A 23,189-nucleotide genomic window follows, 5' to 3' on the forward strand; every position below is an offset into this window, starting at 1 on the left:
AACCACATTATAGGAGAAATAAAAAAGTGGCTTGAACAAAATGAAACTTAAACAAAAAACCATCCATCGTAAAATGTAATTGCAGAAACGTACGAGGATATATTGTCAACTAAGAGGCATGTAATGATTCAGCCTCACAGCAATTGGATCCGTTTCTCTTTTATTCAGTTACAACCCGATTCACAATCAAATTATTGTCGGTTGATTAACAAAAAAATAATCCCGTGCGTATTTATATAGTTTGCAATAGAATGTAAAATAAAACGTACCACCCTTGAAATGTGATGCATCGTCATTATCTGGGGTCACGATTGCATTAGAAGAAAAAAATCGTTGCGTCTGACTTAATCCTCATTTGTATTGCTTTTTTTAGTGTATGCTTTGTACAGTTTCGTTGGTTCAGTTCGTCTAAACGTAACAATATAATGTGCACGTATGAATTGTAAACAATCGATTGTCACGCATGATACAGATATATGAAGAAATCAATACCTCATTACATGCCTAGTATTTAAAACTATGTTATCGCATTGTATGTGGCCTTGCAATTAACAATAAAAAAAATACGTTCAATACAACTCCTGTCCATGTAAATAACAAACACAGACACTTAGTGTGTTGCGTCAATTCCTAAGCGATAAGAGGTAATCCTTGAATTATGTCGGCGTCAATGCGACTCACATGTGCAGACACACACATCTGAATCTCAATACACACTGCTATTACCCTGCCCCAAGCTTTGCAAATTCTAATTTATATGCATATCTTCAAGTCAGTTATCTGAAATGTGCCAGTATGTAGGTCTGATTGGAAATGGAGCCCTATAAATAACTTCATCCCATTACTCCGCCAAAACCAAATGGGTTCTCGGTTTAATACGAGCCCATTGCCCGGGAATGACAGACTGATGATGACTCATCTGCTGGTGGCTACCATAGTACCCCGGCTCTCGTATAATGTCCGTGATGCAGTCACTTTTAGTCTGCTGGTGGTCGGCGATGCGGCAATCGACTCATATCGACGAGCTGGACACGATGCACAGCTACGGTGCGTTCGAGCGTTCAGGGTTTCGGCGCAATCGTCTCCGCTGCGTTTCGACATCGCGGAGTGTGACACCGATTTCGGATTGATTGGTACCCCAGTCGCGGAGTTAAGTACACCCCTGAAAAAAAATAGTGGGCCCAGAAATAAAATATTTAATTGCCTAGGCCAGTTTGTATTATTTGGTACCCCGAGGTACCGCCATAAGGATTAATTGCCAGGCTGCAGTAGAATTAGCTCACTTGGAGGTCACAAGAGGAAGGCTGGTTTGCCCCAACCTATTGTCATGAATAAATGGGACAATGCCATTCTGATGATTTCAGTAATTAGATTAATTTACATGCAACGGTACATATTAAGTGGCTGCATGAGACAAGAGACACCTTGACTTGAATTTTATTTCAACAACTAAAATCTACTCATGACCATCACCGACGATCTTTCCATGGACAGACGAAGACCTTCCAAAGCAATCTGTCACGTCCTCTTGATGGAACATCCCACATCTGGTTCCAGCAGACGAGCTAATGTCATTACTCCACCTCTGTGTTGCACCTCCTCTCAGACGTACTCTCTCATTCTGACCCACCCCGACTGGACATCTGTGAAAGAGGGCTTCATAGCTCATCGGATTCCTCCAGTATAAATACATATTCTGATTCTACCTTCACTCCGTTGTTAGTCGCGACCACGGCCCATCATCACTTCCGGGGACATGACCTGCCAAGCCCACTTACCGGAGCACAAAAAAAGAATGTTCACAAACATGAATTACCTTTCTTTAACCATGTTGTCATAATAATCAGCCATGATCAATCCACTGCTGGATGAAGGCTTCCCTAAGCCAATCACATTTCTCTCTAGGATTATACACAATGCATATATTTTTTACCTGAAGCAGTATCTGGCTAGACGGCAATTTTGGGAGGTTTGCTATCGACGAAGTCAGGTTTAACTTCGCTTCTCCAGTATTTGGCCGTCTCATGTCGCAGCTCCCTAAACCACAGTATGTGGATGGCGGTGCTCGCCACAGTGGGTGGGCACGACGGCGTACAGAGGCTTGGCAGTGACGCACAAGTCGGAGTACTTCGCGTCTAACCGCTGCACAGCGTACACTCCGGAGGTCATCCTGCAGACGGTGAAGATGATGAGGAGCGATTGGCACCACGCTGGAAATGATCACGGTAACAAGTCCCAGCAAGCTCACGGCGAAACTGGTCGAGCACGACATTGTACAGCAGGGAAGGCGAACTCACGTCATCTGAGCAGCGGTGGCTTCTGGCTAACCATCGAATAAAGGCAGTCAACGCATCGCGCGCGCTTTTAGGAGCGCTTCTGTGGCCATCTGGAATGCTCTTCCTTCAGATATTAAGACGCCATTGGAGCTATGCACTTTTAAAGCATCATCTAGAGCAGGGGTGGGGAACGTCCGGCCCGCGGGCCGTATGAGGCCCGCAAAATCATTTGGTCTGGCCCTGCCAAGGCAACTGCAGGTGGGACTCGAAATTCAATAAATCTAGGAGCAAACCTGGAAAAGCAGTTGCGACTAGCAACATCATCATCAATACCAGCTAACATCACACGCCTCACCAAAGAGATACAGTTCCAGCCATCACATTAGGGGCGAGTTAATTAAATGTTTGACCAAATATAACGGGCAAATTTTTAAGGTGATTATGTTGTATGGCCCGCGGATGATGTTATAAATATCCAAATGGCCCTTGGCAGAAAAAATGTTCCCCACCCCTGATCTAGAGTGACAACGAATAAACTTTAGAACTGCTTTTTGTGTTCAACTTGTTGTTCTTCCCCCGCAACTCCAATTAGCACATACTCTTAGGTTTTTTCGGTAAAGTCACGTAGGTAAAAAATACAATTTAAATTAATAAAAGTAATAATAGAAATAAAATAATAAACACAAGTCTCCGTCATCAGGTGGGACCGTCACAGTAAATCTGGCTGTGACGGTCCCACCTGATGCCTCCGAAACGTCGTGATTTATTATTTTATTTCTATTATTACTTTTATTAATTTACATTTTATTTTTTACCTACGTGACTTTACCGAAAAAACGATAGCTTCAAATCTAGGATCCAATTAGCACGGCTCACTACGTACGGTTAAGAGAGAAGTTGAACATGTGTACATGTAGTGGACCTTGATGCGTTGGCAGAAACGCATTTCACTCAGAATGATCACGCCCCTGATGCCGACGGACAATGAATACAGCCACGCGACCAGGAGGACCTTTTGGGTGGCACGTCCACTCGAGGCGAACGTGTAATTGTACCGGTGGCAGATGGCCAGATACCTGCCCAACGGGATGACCAGAGGCTGAGACCAAGATCATGGAGTCCACTTATGTGAGAGATACACTCGTGCACGCTGATTTTATTTCTTCCGTATATAATGACGACTTGACACGCTTCTCTTGAGATGGAACCTTTGTTGAAGACACGTTCCCTTGACATCAGACGGAGACCCCCACTGCAACAGCCCCGAGTCTCCCGTGCATCTCCCTTTTATATACCGACACGAGGCCACGCCCCCCTTCTCGATCATTTTCGCTGACTCTGGACGCTCCCTCTACCGGCAGACTCCACCGTCCTCTTCCGTCACCTGACCACGCCCCCTTCCCGAAAATTCTCGTAGCCACCAGTCCCTTCGCACTCACAACTGATACCCCTGTAATTACCTCCCGTGGCCACTAGTCCACTCACGGCGCATATAGGCTCTACTGTCATTACACGTACAAAATCACCTTTATGTATGGATGTTAAACTTATTTCGCATCGTACGTAGCCAACCATGCTAATCGGAGATGTGGGGGAAAGACAACAAACTAAAAACAAAAAGCAGTTTTAAACAAATGAGTTTTCGAGACGGAGACCAGAATGTGCAGAAAACTTGAGGTTTTGTATCAGCGCGTGTATCGTCTTCTGCAGGTATGGCGACACGCTGGTCACAAACACGATGGATATTTTGTGTTATTTCGAGTTTATAATGAGAAGCAGGGATATGATACACAAAGGGGAATTGTCGCAGACTTAAAGTATATTAGTGTAACATTGGTCTCGGACGAGTTCTTGCTGAAAGGGGTGTGGCGTGCAGAGCGAAGTGGAATTTTCACGAGCCATGCTATTCAGATGTGTGGATCGAAAAAGGTGAACTGCAATAGAATAAAACACTTTTTTTTTGTATCGCACATCTTAGATCTAGCTCATGTCTGAGCCACAGAATTGTAGGTGTCGTAAATAGTTTGACGATAAGCAATGAGGACACCCTAATGTGGCAGGTGTTGCCATCCCCTCATATTTGGGCCTTTTGTTTCCAAGCACTTCAGTTCCATCCGATAAGAAAACAACAAACATCCCGGTCGAACATCATACATCTCACTCTGGGAATTATGTATGGAAACATCGGACATGTGAACGGCTGTAAAAAACGACAGAACCACCAGGCACCGATACTTCATTTGGTAGGCGTGGGATGTATGGCCGTCAAATAAGTAATGTATAAAAAAAAGGGCTTCAAAGAAGGGCTCTGTAAAAAAAGATTCAAGGTTAAATGAGGTTTTCCTGGATACAATAATGAATATCGCAATCGTACGTTGGTGTTACATTGTCTCTGTCTCCCACTCCTAATGCTTCCATGATGAGGGGCACGCTCGGGTCAACTAACTATATTCTCATCCTCTTCGTATTAACGAATGCATCGGCTGAGTACAAAAGATGGCCATGACAAACTCACTAAAGCCAACGTGTCACCCTAATCATACGCACACTAATCCTACATCTGATGGGTTTTTGTTGTTGGTGCTATTAGTGTTCTCCCTGCAAGGATTTGTGATGAGTGGCCCTCATAATAACATCTGGGCACGTAAATGCACTTTGCAAATTGTGTAAATTGCATTCCCGGTGGAATCTTCAGAATTCGACAACAAAATTCAATGATTTGTAATAGAGTCGCAATGGCTGTGAGGCGAACATTTTAATGCGTTTTTTTTATCCTTTTCACAATCATAACGAAGGGCATTTTTGCAGAAATATTTAAACGTGTAAGCATGAGGGCTGCTGCGATATGTGTATTTTGCACAATGAAATATTAATGTTCACGATATGATCATCGCAATATAACTTTCTCCGAATCACTTTGTAGGAATATGGTAGTTCACACATTTTCAGTGATTTATAATCATTTGTTTCTGGTCGACCACCTTTAACGCCAGGGCGTCTCAGAGGGCTTGATAATAATTAATATTTTGTTTAACACGTAGGCTTTCGCGACCGATATCATCCATAATACAGGTTTTTTTGGGTTACATCGTGTAAATATATAAATCTGGCTGTCGCCTGATGAAGCTAGTTGTAATTCCTGGCGAAACGTCGCACTCAGATTGTAAATGTTGTGGCTTGGCTCTCCAACACACCGGTGTGCTGTACTAGTGACGAATTGGCACGTTCTGTTTACGTGACAAACCGTATTAATTGGCTGTGTCGAAGGTGGCGGGTTTAACAACACGTGTATATATTTACGCGATCTAACCCAAAAAAACGTGTATTATGGATTATTATTTCGTGCTTTGTATTATATGGTTTTGCATCGAACTAAGAACTCATAATACGTAACAGACAGGATTGTCATCCGGAAACATCTGGCAGTTTCCGAGTATAAGTTCAAGCAATTCTGACTCTACTGATAAGCTACTGAATGCAGAAACCGATCCAGAATTTGCGGAAGTTGAACCGATTCTGCAGAAATTCCGTGCTCCCAGTAGGCCGTGTGGCTATTGGAATGTGTAAGAAAGTACTTTTCTTTTAATGTGGATGGACTGATATGTGTGGATTGTCTGATTAATATTATATTTTTCATATAAATACAATTTAAACTGTGATTGACCAGATACAATGTAACATATTCCGTGATGTACAGAACCTCAAAATATTATCTTCACTGCCACGCACACAACAACATTCTGTACAGAAGGCGAGAACCCTGAGACAGCACGTCAAAATAGGTAAAAAGATTTGCTTTGGTAGGATACTGAGTTATTTAATAGCAACCCTCACCCCCCAAACCCTGGAACCACAATGAAAGCAATAACATCTATCCTGAATGAATTCAGTTGCTGAGTTAACTCCCAGCACGAGGAGCAAAACGCCAGACGCATTAGTCGCATGAATTTAACATCAACTTCCACGTTGTCCTGCGTTGAGCTATTGTTAGGGATTAAATCCCCGCCCCCTCCCGCCCACGAAACCATTAGAGCGTCTAATGTAGGCGTGTAATGACAGGGTGTCACCTGTCGGCCTAAAGGTGTAATCGCAGTTATGGGAAAGTTACGTAATGTCTAATTATGAGGGGTTCGTATCTGGGGTAAAGGTGAAAGGCGGAGTCAGTCGGGAAGCTCTGGGAACCTGCTCGAAGGTTCTGGAAGGGGGCGTGGCCGGAGGCGTGGCCGGAGGCGGGGCTTGGCCACGTCGGGAGGTATACAAGCTGGTCCTGGCTGCGTCGCTGCTCACCGTCATCTCTCTTCGTCGTGCGACCACGTGGCCGATCTTCTGCAAGGATCTCATCGTCGACGTCGTTGCGCTAGTCGGACAGCTGCCGAGTTGGATGCCGACGATGGGGTTGTGTGATAGGGTCGGCTATGTGTAACTGCGTTACATAAATGTATTGCCCAGTGTGTTCCTAATAAATAAGAAGCCTTGTACACGACGTGTCTCGGAAGCCGCTCACTACACGTGTATGCCAAATGCTGCTGTGGCTCAATAGAGAGTGGGGGAGAGTGGAACTGGGCCAATGAAGGGTGGGGGAGTGGAGCTGGGCCAATGAAGATTGGAGGATCGGAACTGGCCCAATGGAGGTGCGAGATGCCCTTTCTGAGGGTGCGAGACATGCCCCATTTTTTAGAAAGCAATTCATCTCAACAAAAATTAAGGGGAAAATGTCAAAACTGGGTGGTTTTTAACTTTTGCCGACTAAACTGGATCCCAAATGTCAAAACTGGGTGCACCCTGGGTGGCCAAAAACTTGAGTTTTGGACACTCAGGGTGCACCCAGTTTTGACATTTGTCAAATACACTTGATAATTGTATACTAGCACAGTGTGCCAGCACCCCATTCATCCAAACACTTGGTATTTGTATACTGGCACACTGTGCCAGCACCCCATTCATCTAAACACGTGGTATTAGTATGCTGGCACAGTGTGCCAGCACCATATAACTACACACACTTGATATTTGTACGCTGGCACAGTGTGCCAGCACCCCAACGACCAACATTTCAAGCTACGGCTCGGACTCGGAAGTGAGCTCGGGGCGGGCTTGTGACCAGGTGGGCGCACTGCCACCTTGCTCACATTCGAATGGCAACCCTCCACCCCAAGAAGACTTTTACCACGCGCCGCGAGGCCATCCACGGCATCCAAGACTTTGCTTTGCAACAAGGCAAGCGCGCGGTCCTTGACCTCAAGCGAAGCGGCGGACGGCACGTTGCCATCGTCTGCTCTAGTTCAACACCTTGTTCCTTCAAGGTGAAGCTGACGAAGCTCACGGGGGAACGACGCGGCTTCCGCGTCTCGGCGCTGTGCACGGATCACCACGGCTGCACAGGCACTACCAAGATCACGCAGCGCCAAGTGGAGGCGAACACGACAGCCCGTTCGGCCTTTCGCGCCAACCCCCGTACCTCCGCACCGACTGTCATTGCCCAGGTCGCCGACGTTGCTCGCGTCATTGTCCCGACCCGGATGATGTACCGCGCCAAGGACACATGCATCGCGGCGAACGAGAGTGCGGCCCATGCAGGCTTCGAGTTCATCAACTCACTGGTGGAGACGTTCGGCAAGCTCAACGCGACGACCTGCAGTGTGCGAGAAGACGCGGGCATCTTCTGGGGTGCGTTCATCTGCAACCCGATCGCACGCTCGTTGCAGCCAAGTCTTCAACGCGTCGTCGGCATCGACGGGTCGCACATGAAGGCGCGCGCCTACAATGGAACCATGCTCGTCCTCGTTGGGCGCGACGGCAACAACCGCAACATCCTTCTCGCCGTGGCGCTGGTGCCGTCCGAGACGGCAGCGGCCTACGACTGGTTTCTCAACTGCTGCACGACCAACGACATCGAGCTCGACGGCACGCCGGTCTTCTGCGATCGTGGCACGGGCATCCTAGCCTCCGACTGGAAGGACCTCATGCTCATCCACTGCACGCGGCATTTGATCTGCAACGGCGTGGACAACATCGGCTCCGCGTTCACGCCCGACCTCCAAGGCATCATCTACGATGCCCAAGGGTGCGCCTCCGAGGCCGCGTTCCGCAGCTCCTTGGGCTGCTTGGGCGTAGCTCTGCCTGCGGCGGCCACGTACTACAACAAGATCGACCCCCACACGTGGGCGCTCTACCCGCACCTGCACACGACGCCATTGTACGGCTGGCGCACGACGAACTTTGTGGAGTCCACGAATAGCGAGGCCCTGCCGGCTCGCGAGATGGACCCCTTCCACTTCCTCATGCACCACATGGAAGACATGATGACGACGGCCTTTGCCCACCGCAGCGACGCCGAGAAGTGGGCCGCTCAAGGGCGTGTCATTACGCCGTACGCTCAAGGACTCATCGACGCTCAGCAGGCGTTGGCCCCGAGGTACAAGGTCTACGAGAGTACCTCGACGCGTGCATACGTCAAGGATCCAGACGCCTACGCCTCTGCCAAGCGCCGAGTCGATCTCAGCTCTCGGTCGTGCACGTGCGGGTACATGAAGCAGATGGGCTTGCCGTGTCGGCACTACATTCGTGCCCTCATGGCGTTTGGGCGGATGCCCGAGCTCTACAACGCATGTGCGGTGTGTTACCAAGTCTCTGCCATCAACACGACATGGACCTCGGTTGCCGGTATCGAGCTGCCCATTGCCGAGGAGCTGCAACGCGACAACACCATGATGCCACCTCCTCGCCAGAAGAAGGCTGGCCGCCCGAAGAAGCGTCGGATTCGCAACCGTGGCGAAGGTGGCCCATTGGGCCTCACGCAGTGCTCCTTCTGTCGCGCCAAGGGCCACAACAAGCGCTCTTGCCCGTCGAAGTAGTTATATATATGTAACAAACATGTTTTGTTCTAAGTGTGCAGCACCATACTTCTCGACGCAAACACTATCTACCGTTGTTCTACTGTAGTAGGTGTAGCATGCAAGCTGGCACACTGTACCAGTATACAAATGGCAAGTTCGTGTATGTTCGCGAGCTGAAAGTGTTACTGTAGTTGCAAGCTGGCACACTGTGCCAGTATACATATGGCAAGTAAGTGTTACTGTAGTAGCGAGCTGGCACACTGTGCCAGTATGCAAACGGGAAGTTTGTGGTGCAAGGTATGGAACATGAGCCACGAGAAACATCATTTGGAACGCTCTAAATCTGTGGCGACATATGGATGAATAACGCAAGGACCTAAACGTGTACAAAATGATACATTAAATCGTACACCTTCTTCACCCAGTTTTGACATTTGTCCACATTGAACATCACCCAGTTTTGTCATATCAAAAAGCACCACCCTGTTTTGCCTGTCGTTTTCCAAGACCACCCAGTTTTGACATTTGGGATCCAGTTTTGTCGGCAAAAGTTAAAAACCACCCAGTTTTGACATTTTCCCAAAAATTAAGCATGGGCATGTCGATTCAACTACTTTGTTTCATCCAACCTATGTATTTATTAACATAAAACAATTACGATTGAGAACCAAAGGGGTGCAGGCGTCAGTCAAGGTAACGAACCACTACCTTAACGGGAGTCTTCGAGGGTACAACGTTGCGCAGTCAAGCCAGTACCTCCCTGATCTTGGGAACTTAGTCTCGAAGATTCCCTTTACTCACGACGTCGACTTCTAATTCAGCCGCTACATGCACGCACATTTGTCGGGCAACAGCAGGTTGGAGTGGGTTTTCCCGAATATTTACACTGATAATGTTCACTTTTAAAAGCCTGTCAAGATGGCCAAAACCATTTTGCCCACATGATGTCTTTACCCCCTGCTGGAGGCTCTCGGCAAGATCCAATTACGACGCATTCATCTACAGCCACTCATTGGACCTGACCGCATGTAATAAAATGCTTCCCAACGGCCGCGTGGCTCGTAATTGCCAATTAAAGCTGTACTATCGAAGCTTCCTCCCCCCTTCACGCTAGGTTAATGGTTGCTAATGTAACGTCAAAGTACATTCGTAACATCGTGAAGGTCGCTTCGCTACGCAGTATGGTGAAGCAGGCGAATGTGTTAGCACCCTGCGACGTTGCTTTGTGACGCCACTTCTGGCACGAGGGGCCTCCACTGGAGGGAGCCCCGAGGGGACCCCTCTTGGGGGTATTTTGGCGAAGAAAATTGGCCTCGTTTCAATTTCGACGCCAGGAGATCGAACCGTCGAGGCGTGATAACCATTGCACTACGGGCGGCATCCCAACGTTCGCTCACGCGTTAAAAGTCAACTCGAAATGTTTTTTTTGTATCTTTGTAGACTTAATATTTTGCAATTACTCTTCTTAATTACTTTTTTTGCCTGTTTATCGTTGGCGTAGTTTATAGTGATATTGTTAATACTGCACTACTGGTTCTGATCTGTGGGCATGATGCCACGCAGGATTATCAATACAGTACTCTAATTTTCTTTAGAACTGCGTTTTGGTGTTTTAGTTTGCTGTCCTTCCCCTGCACCTCCGATAAGCACGGTTGGCTATGTAAGGTGCGAACAAAGTTAAACATACAGTACGTACGTATACGTACTTTTACTGGTAGGAACCTCCTGGTTACACCAGCCCACAGGGGATTATTCTGTCTGTCCGTCGTGCAGGGAGGGGCTGGGTGGGGAGGGGAGGGGCTGGGTGGGGAGGGTGCGGAGGGGCTGGGTGGGGAGGATGGGGAGTAGCTGGGTGGGGAGGGTGGGGCTGGGTGGGGGTGGTAGGGGTGGGGCTGGGTGGGGAGGGGTTGGTCACCCCGTGGTACCTTTATAAAACTCAACGTTTAACCTACTCACGCCGGCTTGTGCCCGCCCTCGCAGTCGGACATATTTGCGGAATACACCACGCCGCCGTTGACCCTGGCCATTGACCGAGCAACCCAACGTTCCTACCAGCTCCCTCCGCAGGAATGTGTTTTTGGGCGTCTGATTTTGCACGATGAATTTGCACTTGTGTATCTTTCATGAATTAACCCACAACTCCCAGGACTATTATCTATCTTGCTGATAACATGTACTCCCAGATCATGTGGCCAATGGGATGTATTCAATGTTGTATTTCTTTTGATATTACGTGCAGAGACAAATATGGGAAGGAGTCGTTATTTTGTTAACATCCACAACGCTTCAAGATTGTATTATATTGTTTATAAATGATCTATGTCATCGCATTATTTTGTTAATAATAATGCGATGACATAGGGATGAGGTGGTAACAATGTCCCATGGACGACAAGCCCATGGCCAGGTGCCCATGCCATTGCATTCTTCATTAATGTAACGTGACATTAAATGTGTACATTAGTTACACAGCAAGGGAATGACAGTGCAGGCCAAGGAACGGAAGACGTCTGAAAGCACCTGCACCGAGGAGACGGAGCGATGAAATCTGCCCGCGTTCCGGTTGCGATGCGGTTTTTTCGCTACGTTGCAGAACTGAGGTGCAAACGGCTTCGGGAGGCTTTCATCCGCAGTGGATTGATCTTGGCTGATGCTGAACTAATGCCACTACGAGTAACGTCCTCAAAGGGACTAGTACAGGTTTTAACAACTAAAACTATTTTTTGATTTAAAGCTTTCGTGACTGCAGGGATTCATATTCTTGGTTCTTTCGGTAAAGTCACGTAGAAGGGAAACAATAAAATAATAAAAATATAACATTAAATTATCACGACGTTTTGACTGCAACACAAGCAATCATCATCAGGTGTGAAATATATTTATATATAATTATTATTTTATTGTTTCCCTTCTATGTGACTTTACCGAAAGAACCAAGAATATAAAACTATTTTGTTTTCTACCTACGTGACTTTACCGAAAGAACCAAAGAGTATGGATTCCTGCAGTCACGAAAGCTTCAAATCAAGATTAAAACTACAGGTTTTACCAACTACAGGTTTTAACAACACCCAACACCACGACAGGTTTTAACAACAACACCTTTCGGCATAAACGACGCCAGATACGGCTTTGAATATGGTTTGCTGTTGCCCCCTAGGGACAACATTTGCCCAGTGCAAATCAAGATTCAGTGCAATACCACCATATTTCCAGGTGGCTCCTTAGGGTTTGTGTTTGCACGCCGACTACGGCTCGAGCTCGAGGTGGAATGCACGTGGTGTGCTGGGTTGCGGAAAGTATTTTACCGACCCGGACAAAACTGTATAACACGTTTGGCTTTCGCCACCAATATTCTCCATAATAAAGGTTCTTTGGGTTTAAATTCTGGCAAATCGGCGGAGGAAGCTGATTGTAATCACCAGCGAAACGTCGTACTCAAATTGTAAATGTTGTGGGGTTACCCTTCCAACACACAACCGGTGTAATTAAGACGTAACTAATTGGCACGTTTTGTGTACCTAACAAACTGTACTTAATTGGCTGTGTCGGGTAGTGGTGGGTTAACGACACATTAACATTTAACACCAAACATTGTATTCCGGACAGACCTGGCTGAAATGAAGCCCTTGCAGTAACTTCAACACATTCCTGCGGAGGGAGCTGATAGGAACATTGGTTTGCTCGGTCAATGGCCAGGGTCAACGGCGGCGTGGTGCATTCCGCAAATATGCCAGACTCTGAGGGCGGACACAAGCCGGCGTGAGTAGGTTAAACGTTGAGTTTTATAAGGGCACCACGGGGTGACCAGCCCCTCCCCTCCCCCACCCTCCTCTCCCCACCCAGCCCCTCCCTCCCCACCCAGCCCCTCCCTGCACGACGAACACAATAATCCCCTGTGGGCTGGTGTAACCAGGAGGTTCCTACCAGTATAAACAAAGTGTAAGCTTAGGCCATTGTACCCAACGCAATCAATCATCAGTAAACGCTGTGTCATACAGAAGATGAACGAGAGAGGGAGTAGTGGGTTGAGGTTGTGAAAAGGGCATCATTGGAATGCTCATCTATTGGAGATCCTTCTCCATTGCAAATTCCACATTTATATAACCGGAACCAGTCTTTAAATAGAACAAGCACGGCAGATGTCTTATTCATTTGATCGACCAAGAAGAGATGTTTCTGGTATGGGCTTAACCAACCCTAGATTTCATAGAGTGTAGAGTGCTCTAACAATAGCGGTAGCCGGCCAAGTACCCACACTTTACCCAACCACATAGACCCCTCCCCGTTAGGTGGACAAGAGACAGGGAAATCTTGAATATCGATTTAAAGCTTTCATGACTGAAGGGATTCATATTCTTGGTTCTTTCGGTAAAGTCACGTAGAAGGGAAATAATACAATTATAAAAATAAAACATTTTCTTTTATGTTTTATTATTTTATTTCCCTTCTACGTGACTTTACCGAAAGAACCAAGAATAGGGAAATGTTGCTCAGTTTCAACTGGAGATTGAATGATTAAATGAAACATGGCGAATTCCGAAATATACAGTACGTGTAATTAAACCCCCCCCCGCCCTCCAAAAATAAACTTCAGGTGGGTCCACGTGCAAACACACATTTCCTTTCGAACACCTTTCTATATAAAGCACTCAATTACAGGAGCATTCCCGCGAGCCTATCAGCGACGTGCCCTCAATTACGCGTCGTTCATTATCGCCGCCACGCACACATCCGCTTGGCCGCTTGCTTTGCCCGACGGAAAACGATAATTAAGGGCCCTTTTTAAAACGCGCGTGTGCCACTTCCCATCGCCGGGAATGCGCTGTGATTTCTGCTCACTGGAGAAAACATCGCCATCTCCGTCTGTGCGCTCACTTAAAGGGCTACAATTTGCAGAGTAGCTTCACTTGACCGTTAATTGAACCAGGCTTACATCTACAAAGCTCGTTAGCGCTAACTAGATGTTCCATGCCCAACAAATATTCACCTAATTGCAAACGCGTTAATGAGATGTTGCAGGCACTCCTGTTGATTAGGCGTCGAGGGAATGTGGATTCCGCTTGTTCCTTCGATGCGTTAACACGTTGCTTTTGCTCAAGAGGACATGAACAACTTTTGGTTTAAATGCTATTTCGCAACAGATGCGCGTCTTCATCAGATGTCTTGAAAGCATAGGTGGCCAAGTGAACCAGAGGTCAGGGCAAAGAGCTGGCACGGCCGACTTCCTGGGTTAAAATATAGGCAATTAAATCTGGTGTCTTTAGTTTGACGACCTAAGGCCGATCACCAGTGGCTGTCCTGCACTTTCTTCGGCTAAATTCCAGCATTGAGAATGAAACTGTCAGTTTGACTATCACGTGACGAACAATACGGTCATATGCAGTGGATGGGGGAAAATGCTGCCCCCTTCAAGTGATCTTGTAGGTCACTTTAAGGTAGCTCTGTAATATCTGCTTCTGTGGGCTATTCTCGAACACCAAGAACCGCAGAGCACAATTGGGAATAAACTGAGCAAAAACAACAAATACACATTAAAAAAGAGGTCTTGACTTTTTCAACAGCACAGTTTAGTATTTTTTATTGTTTTTCCAAGTGCGGTATACGTGTCCGTGCTTACCAAAAATAAAATAGCCCCACCAATGTCCATATCAAATGGGTGTGCGTGCCTTCGCCTCATCACTTTCGCACACCAAGTTTCATATATGTCTGCACAGGCAGCTATGTGATCGTGTCACAGGTAAAAAAAGAAAATAATACAATTCCTGCAGTTTCCTCGTAAAGTCTCATTTCATAGAATGTCAATTTGCATGCCAGTGTATACGTTTACAAACAGTTGGTGTATATTCTACATCAAGATAAAATTAATACTTTATGCAAATACCCTATTAATTGCATGCGGAGTTACGTGGTGCAATATGCTAGCAGTTGCTACGAGTTCCTTATCGCCACATTCTTAGATAACAAGAGCATCGATAGCATTCCTTGATTGCGTCGATCTTCACTGTTGTCCTGTACGTCTCTCCGACGTGCTTTCGGGGCGTGCCGCGTGTTGCTCGGCAACGATGTCCGACGTTTCGCTCCACGTCCTGGGAGCTTCATTGGGAACACGTGGGTACAACTTGAGAAAGCATCAGAGAGCTATATAAGCAGGTGAAAGTGGTCTCCCCGGTCAGCTCCATTGGCAGCCCTTAACCTAGTGCTGGAAATTCCACATTCCAATGGTGAGGGCCAGTTTCCAATGGTGGGCTGAGTCAACCCCAACTGGGATTGGAAATCACAGCCTGCCGATTGTGAGGATAGCGCTATAATCACATTGGCACCCATAAACACCATCACACCCAGCCCCCCAATATTCGCAGCCGATAGCAACACGAACTATATTTCTAATTAATGCCCGTACAGTTTTTCTCTGACTACGTATCTATACGTCACACCACAAGCCTCTCACGAGGTCATGGGAAAATGGTTAACGGAACCCATGTAACAAATATCTCTCATTTGTGTACACTTAACCATAGGCTATGATGTTCGTGCTGTCGGACACGCATTTTTAAGCTTCCTTAGTTAAGTAGGAGACTTTTAAATCAGTCAGACGTGCTCCAGTGATGTCACTACAACATTACAGATGGAATTTTTAATACGTCACTTCAGTGACATCACAAAAGAACAATACCCCACCGTAGTTTTAAAAGGTAATTGTATCCACTAATTAAGCTCCATACTCATGTTGAAGAGACTGGCCCACCTAGCAAGCCCAGTTAGGCATCTACAAGAGTCACTTGTACTTTCTTAGGTTGCACCATCTCATAAAAAAGCAGCTCATCCCCACGTGGGACAGTGAAGGATCGCCTCGCACCCCCGCATGTGCCAGACCCCGAGTCCTCGTACAACGAAACAGAATCTGCTCTTCCCGTCACTGCCAGCCCAGTGCGGCAGGGAAACCCGACTGCATCTGAACCTGGTCCTGCGTGACAGCACTCTGCTGCCCCATGTACGCGAGACCGAGGGCCGCTGCCGCCGCGGCCGCCGCCTGCTCCTGATGCTGCTGCGACTGCGCCGCCAGCGCCGGGTGCACGAGCGCCGCAGAGTGTGATGGGAAGGGCACGGTGAGCGGCAGCCCCATCGACGCCGACAAACCGGTGCTCAGCTCGGCCTGCGTCTGGAAAGCGGCCAGGCTCTGCTGCATGAGGAAGGGTGCCGCGGCGAGGACGGAGGACTGCTGATGGTGATGCTGCTGCTGCTGCTGTTGTTGCTGTTGCTGCTGCTGTTGCCCGGCGAAGGCCATGGAGCTGAGAGAGAGGGGCAGTTCAGCCTGGGTGGACGTGGGGAAGCCGGGGTAGACGGGTACCAGGCCCGGCTGGGAGAGGGCGGCCGGCAGTAGAGGCTGGGGATTGTAGCCGCCCACTTGATACTGGGCGAAGCTGGGAACGGCGATGCCTGCTTGGGGCTGTGGGTGGTGAGACGGTGACAGTGAAGAGCAAGGTGGGCGTCACCCCTTTCCCCATGCCAGGTTTTTCACATCGGCAATCTTGGTGATACAGACCGCCTATACAGTGCACCTATTTACGTCTCTTCTTTAACAAAGTGCCAACAACATACATCGACTAACACATGTATGGATGTATGTTGAACTTCTTTCGCGCCGTACGTAGCCAACCATGCTAATCGGAGGTGTGGTGGAAGGACAGCAAACTAAACACAAAAAGTAGTTCTAAATAAATGAAATCATATCGTCCATTTCCCAGTCTTGCTATCATATACTTTGGAACCAAATGCATATTTGTTTCATATATATTCTGTCAATACAGATTCCCAAAGTGTTCGAAAATGCATGCTATGAGGTGGGTTGTTTGCATCCTCAGGTGGTAGCACTGTACTTAGCAGCGGAAAGGTTAATGTGTGGTGGTTAGCAAAAAGCAGTGCAGCAAAATCCACTGTTGTACTGAACTTCTATGCTACCACAGCTATGCTCCCTACCGTTAACCCATGGTGAAGTGTGGGAAAATAACGCCCATGACCCATGCGACGTGGAAAGGCTCTACAATAGTTTCTATGCTAAATGTAACAATGTAACAATTAAATAATGTATCCAAATTGGTAACAAAATTGGGTATTGAGAATAGTTCTTCAACTCAGCGATGAACTGAACAATAACTGGCAAGATAATTGTTTTTTTACCCTTTTATCTGGCAACAAAACTGCCACCTTTTTTACAAGGAGTCATGTTTGCATATACCACAATACCTGCAGTCGGAATGTAAACAAAAAACATAACTCTGATAATGTATGCACTGTCCTTGAAGTTGATTGGTCCACACCCGAGACAGCTTAAAAAAGGTGTCAGTTTTGTTGCTAGATAAAAGGGTAAAAAAACAATTATCATATTTTTCTTCTGGCAAATGAGGTTCCAATGGAATAACTGACAACTTGAACGCTTGTGCACATGACAATTTTATTTATTTGCTTATGTTGGGTGATGCGGGGCTCTTAACGACATGCATTGGGTCAGATCCTTTTGTGACCTAACCCAAAAACATCTATTATGAATCACGTGGCATAACATATTCACGTGCGGAGACACGGTTGTGACGGTGAACACTCCAGTACCTGCATAATGGATGGGGTTTCCCGGTGTCTGCTGGAGGAAGACGACCGTTTCTGGATGGGCATATGGTATGGGGACGCTCCGTATCTGTACAGACAAGCGGACAAGGGACACACACAAATATAAGGATCCCCCAGATAGCCTGAACAGACTGTTGGGGCAAGTGCTGTTCACGAGAACCGAGTCTCCCACCATGATCCTACACTCCTCTTTCTGCTCTGCATGCTTCTGTCTCCCTCGCCTCCTCCACATTCACCTTTCTCATCTACATATATGTAGAGCCCAATCAGTCACTGATCTCAAGTCAATACACTGCAACCAATTAAGAAGGACCACTGCCACTAGCTTTTAGCCTATGAGATGAAAAAATACATTGTAAGGCAATGTTTTAAATAATGAATGTAATGAGTCCAGATTTGTGCTTCAAATTCATTTTAGCGGCTTCGGGCCTTTGTATCTGTGCTCAGCATCTGTGATTGATAAATGAAATGGGCGCTGCGGTGGCGAGATGTTAACTCCCTCGCTTAGTATGAAGGATGTCGTGGTTTCAATTCCGACTCCGATGCCTGCATATATGGAGTTTGCATGTTCTGCCCGTGGTCGTGTGGATCTTTCTCCGGGTCCTCGGGTTTTTCCCTCTCCATTTAGATATCAACATGCATTTAGCTGTTATAAATTTCCACATGATAAGCCACTTCGTTGAGCTACCATTTGTGGCCAGGTCGTTCTCAAAAAGAGCTACGTAGCTCAGTGGGCCTTACCTGGTAAATTAAAATAAAACAAATTTGGTTTATCTTTAAATAATGCACTAATTTTTATTTTAGGGTCTCACCCTGCGCTGGAGATACCGGTGTCCCCGGCAGGGCTGGGAAGGGCTGTGAAGGCAGAGCGACCCAAAGAGCCCCCCACGGTTTGTGAGCTCCTCTCCGAGCCCCCCACGTCCACTGCGCTGCCCGCCGCCAGGGCTGGTGGCGACGACCATTGGCACGGAGGAGGACACAGTGCCGCGGCGTTAGCATCCGCAAGACCCCAGCGTTTAAACAAAGACAAAGCGATGAATAGCTCCTAAATTATATGAATATATTGTATGCACAAGGTACAGTATATGTATGTTGAATGTCTTTCCCACCATACATAGTCAACCGTGCTAATCGGAGGTGCGGGGGATGGACAACAAACCTAATTGTAAAAAGAGTAAAGTTTCAGCCTGGGAATTGTTTGCTTGTTTCCACTGCTGGAGGAAGGGCCTTCACTAGACGGAGCTCTAAGGAACCCCTCCAGTGGGTATTTGGCCTACTCTTCGATGCTGGTCAAATGTCTCAAAGAGATGGAAGTATCCACACTTTAACACTCAATATGCAACCTGCCGAATGGCAATACTCGTCTATACTGCTGTGTGGATACAGGTGGGGGATTTTATGAAAGTTGCCCAACGTTATAACTGCCGCACCGAGAGATGGCATCGAACCGGCGACCTCTGGATTGCAAGTCCAGCCTGCTGACCATTACACCGCGACAGCATCCCAGTTGTCCAACGTGGCTTCAATAACAAGTGGGGCCTTACGTCAGCACACACACTCGGTGGAACCTCTCAGTCTGGTGTGCTAGCCATCACAAACAGGTGCCAAGGTGGCGAGATGTTAACTACTTCGCCTGGTATACAGAGTTTATGGGTTCGATCCCAACCCTGACGCCTGCTGTATTTGGAGTTTGCATGTCTCTCTCCCCGTGGTCACGTGTATTTTTCTCCGGGTCCTCTGGTTTTTCCCTCCACGTTTAGAAACATGTGTTTAGAGTATTTTACTTCTATAAATTTCCACGTGATAAGCCACTTTATCTAGCTCGCATTTGTGGCCAGATCGCTTGTGAGAAAGTGCTATGCAGCTCAGTGGGCCTTACCTGGTAAAATAAAACGTGGCTTTATAGTTTTACAGTTCCCAAATGCAACTCACCCGCGTTGCCAGACTCGTGGTTTTTTCGCGACGACATCTCCTGCACAGCCGCGCTCGGCTGAACGTGCGACGCGGCCGTGGGCGAGGCACCCACAGCAAACGGCGCGAACCCGGCGGATGCCGGAGACGACGGGGGGAGGAACGCGTTCGTCTTCTTCTGCGGCGGTGGTGTTGGGGCCGAGCGGCTCTGCCCGTCGGTGCTGGCCGAGTGCCGCTTGCCGCCGTGCGTGTCGCTGTAGGAGTACCGCCGTGACTCCGCGTGGCTACCGGCGTTCGCTGGAGCCGTGCCGTCGGCCGCACCCCCGCCGCCGCCGCCAGCTGCCTAGAAGTGGGGTTTGCCGTGGTGTTGTTTTCCACGATGCGATAATACCGAGCGTCGTGTTACGACGATTTTCGCAAAGTCAGTTTCCCGTTACTTTGCACATTTATTTCATGATGTTTTACCTTGTTGTGCTTTGGTGTACTTTGAGTACAAAAAGATTACATAAACAATCAACAGCAGTTCATTCGACATAAGCCTGGTATAAATGTAATTGTTACCTCACAATCTATGCCGCTAAAAACGCAGACTTTAAAAAAAATGTTATATAATCGCCATGCTCTCCATTGCTGCGCAAAACGTTTTACAAAGCACTAACGTAATGCATAATAGCTATTCTTTTAGAATGTCACTTGGTATTCACTGTGATTTTATTTTATCAGAAAATCAAATAATTAACAACAAAAAATAACGAGCCCAGTAAGCACGACGTGACGATATCTTTCAAAACGAATGATACGATTAGCGTGGATCCTATGTTGTACGACATATCGTAGTATTGCCACAATGTGGCCAAGCCTACCTGGAAGTTTGCCGGCAGCGATGGAAAGGGGGCGGCCGCCGATGGCAGGGCCGACGTGTCGGTGGTGGCGGCGACAGCAGTGGCGCCAGGGTGGTGGTACGGCTGCTGAGCCAAGGGGAATGACCCCGAGAGTGCCGGCAGGAAACTCTCAGCCGCAGATCCCGACGAACCGAGGGACGCGGAGATTGGCGGCGTGGACGGGTAGGGCGGCGGGGCGGCCGACGGCAGTGCTTGCGACGCGGTGCTGCTGGGCGGGCGGAAGGGTTTTTGCGACCCCCCGTGGAAGCTCGAGTAGGTTGGCGGGGGAGCGGCTGCACCAGCGGTCGCCAGATACTGTGCCGACGGCAGGCACTCCGCCGCTGCTCCTCCCGCGGGGGCCCCAGAAGACTGGAAAGCAGAGTTAGCCTGGATCGCTTGGGCCAATGCTGGCATTAACGTGGAGGCAGGAGTCGATGTGGCGGGCGACGGGTAAGCGTGGGTGCTGGCGGATGATCCCGGAGGTGGCTTTGTGGGCTTGGTCGAAGAAGCGTGGGATGATTTGGAGCTGCCAGAGTGACCTGGTAGAAAACGGTTGGGCATCTCAACAATAATGTGCATGTATGTGTGTGTATGCATGCAGGTGTGTGTATGTGTGTGTGTATGGGGAGCGGTTGTCTAGCGGTTAGCGCGTTGCGCTATGAACCCGGCGACCCGGGTTCGATTCCCGCTCACGGAGCAACACCGGTGACGATTATCTGAACCGGTCCTTGGCCTCCCCTAGGTCGACTCAGCCTGAAATGAGTACCTGGTGCGGTGTGTAAACATCGCCACTGGGGAGACAAAGGCGGTCGGGCGTGGTGCTGGCCACCCACCCCCTCGTGTACCGTTCCGGCCTTCATAGGTGCTCGCTAACAGCACTTTCCCCTACAGTCTGTTAAGGTTATACGGGGGATCTTTGTCTTTTTGTGTACGAATTTAAACTATACAACTAAACGATAAATAATATTTGATTTTACCAGGTAAGGCCCACTGAGCTACATAGCTCTTTTCCAGAAGCAAACTGGCCACAAATGATAGCTCAATGAAGTGGCTTATCACGTGGAAATTTACGCCAGCTAAATACTCTAAGCATATGTTGATTCTAAACTTGGGAGGGAAAAACTGGAGGACCTGCAGAAAAATCCAAGTGACCACGGTGAGAACATGCAAACTCTAAATATACAGGCGTCAGGGTCAGGATCGTACCCACGACCACCTGTAAACCAAGCGAGGTAATTAACATCTCACCATGTATGTGAAACTCTGCATATGTATATCAGTATGTATAACTTATCTTTCGCACCATACATCGTCAACCACGCTAATCGGAGGTGCGAGTGTGTATGTATATGTGTGTGTGTATGTATGTGTTTCATAGGTGCTCGCTAACAGCACGTGTCCTTACAGTCTGTTAAGGCTAAACGGGGATTTTTGTCTTTGTATGTGTTTCAGTCTTTCCTTGCTCAGATAAACCTCAATGAGACTCTGGACTGTTTCCACGAGCGTCCTGCCATCTCATGGTTGAGTAAACCATGCGTGCCAATGCGTGCCAATGCGTAGGGATGTACATTGATTAAACCCAATTCCTGTGCTCATGATACAGGTAATCGAACATTTTTCGTGAGAATTGATGATCTACAATTCAGGAAAATGACATTCAAATTATATACTGTCGCATTTAGTTTAGTTGAGTGAAGAAAAAGTGTGTTAATGGTTAATGCCGCAAACGATACAATAAAAATTATACAAAAGTAACCGACTTATAACCAATGACAATTCCGTTTCTCTTGCTGATAAGTTAAGTGGAAATTAAAAATGCAAAACACCGACACATAAAATACAATCGAAAACAACAAATGACTGCAACATCCGTATCTGTACGGAACTGGAGTGTCTGGAGAAAAACAATGCATGTAAGATGCGTATAACACTCACATCTCTACACAGATATTTTAAGAATCCATTGCTGCAGAACCATCTGCTAACCAACTACCTCGTAACCCACCAAACCTACGAAAACCCTGCAATGTCCTGGCATTCTCTCATTCATGTAGTAACTAGGCACATACACACTCATCGTTTTAGATCTAACAAGGCCGTAGGAGAACCGGTCTCACAACAGTGACGACAGCCTGACCGTCTTACTGGTACCATGATGGAACCAGAGCGCACGTTGACGGATGCCCTGACAAACAGACATGAGCGCGTGCTTCCCCGCGGACCCTTCACAGCGATACACACCTGTGCAGGTGTGGTCATTAGGACGTTAATAAATGCACTCACTGTGACTGGTGGACTGTTTTATTACGCTGGGCTGAGCGTCTGGATCTGTAGCAAAAAAGAGAAAAACACGTAGAAAGTGACAGGTTTAGACAGACATACTCACACAACACTGTCTTGAAGTCACTCATGTATGTCTCACTGCAAGACAGTGAAAAACGGTGTAAATATTAGCAGTGAAAAACAAGTACTTGTGCACAAGAGTATACGTGTGGCCATCCTATTGTTTGCTCCAGCGACCGCATGACAAAGGGCCTCCAATAGAGAAAACTCGAGAGGGTATTTGGCCTACTCTTCCACGATGTACTTGTGAACAAGAATATGTTTTACTTTTATTACCGAAAGAACCAAGAATAAGTCTACATTATAGACTGCCA

The 23,189-nt window shown here is 47.5% G+C and overlaps 1 protein-coding gene across 1 annotated transcript in view; it reads right to left on the bottom strand.

The window, feature by feature from the left end:
* Nucleotides 1-14,677: 14,677 nt before the first annotated feature.
* Nucleotides 14,678-23,189, bottom strand: part of PROSER1 (proline and serine rich 1) — a 66,547-nt gene continuing 58,035 nt past the window's right edge. The window contains exons 10-15 of the mRNA XM_078878568.1: nucleotides 22,816-22,860; nucleotides 20,515-21,071; nucleotides 19,673-19,994; nucleotides 18,553-18,685; nucleotides 17,723-17,807; nucleotides 14,678-16,562 (exon numbers count right to left, since the gene is read on the bottom strand). Of these exons, the coding sequence (XP_078734694.1) occupies nucleotides 16,029-16,562; nucleotides 17,723-17,807; nucleotides 18,553-18,685; nucleotides 19,673-19,994; nucleotides 20,515-21,071; nucleotides 22,816-22,860 (1,676 nt within the window). The 3' untranslated portion in view covers nucleotides 14,678-16,028. The remainder of the gene's footprint in view (nucleotides 16,563-17,722; nucleotides 17,808-18,552; nucleotides 18,686-19,672; nucleotides 19,995-20,514; nucleotides 21,072-22,815; nucleotides 22,861-23,189) is intronic.

This window comes from Lampetra fluviatilis, chromosome 51, assembly GCF_964198595.1.
Source record: "Lampetra fluviatilis chromosome 51, kcLamFluv1.1, whole genome shotgun sequence".
Lineage (NCBI taxonomy): Eukaryota > Metazoa > Chordata > Hyperoartia > Petromyzontiformes > Petromyzontidae > Lampetra > Lampetra fluviatilis.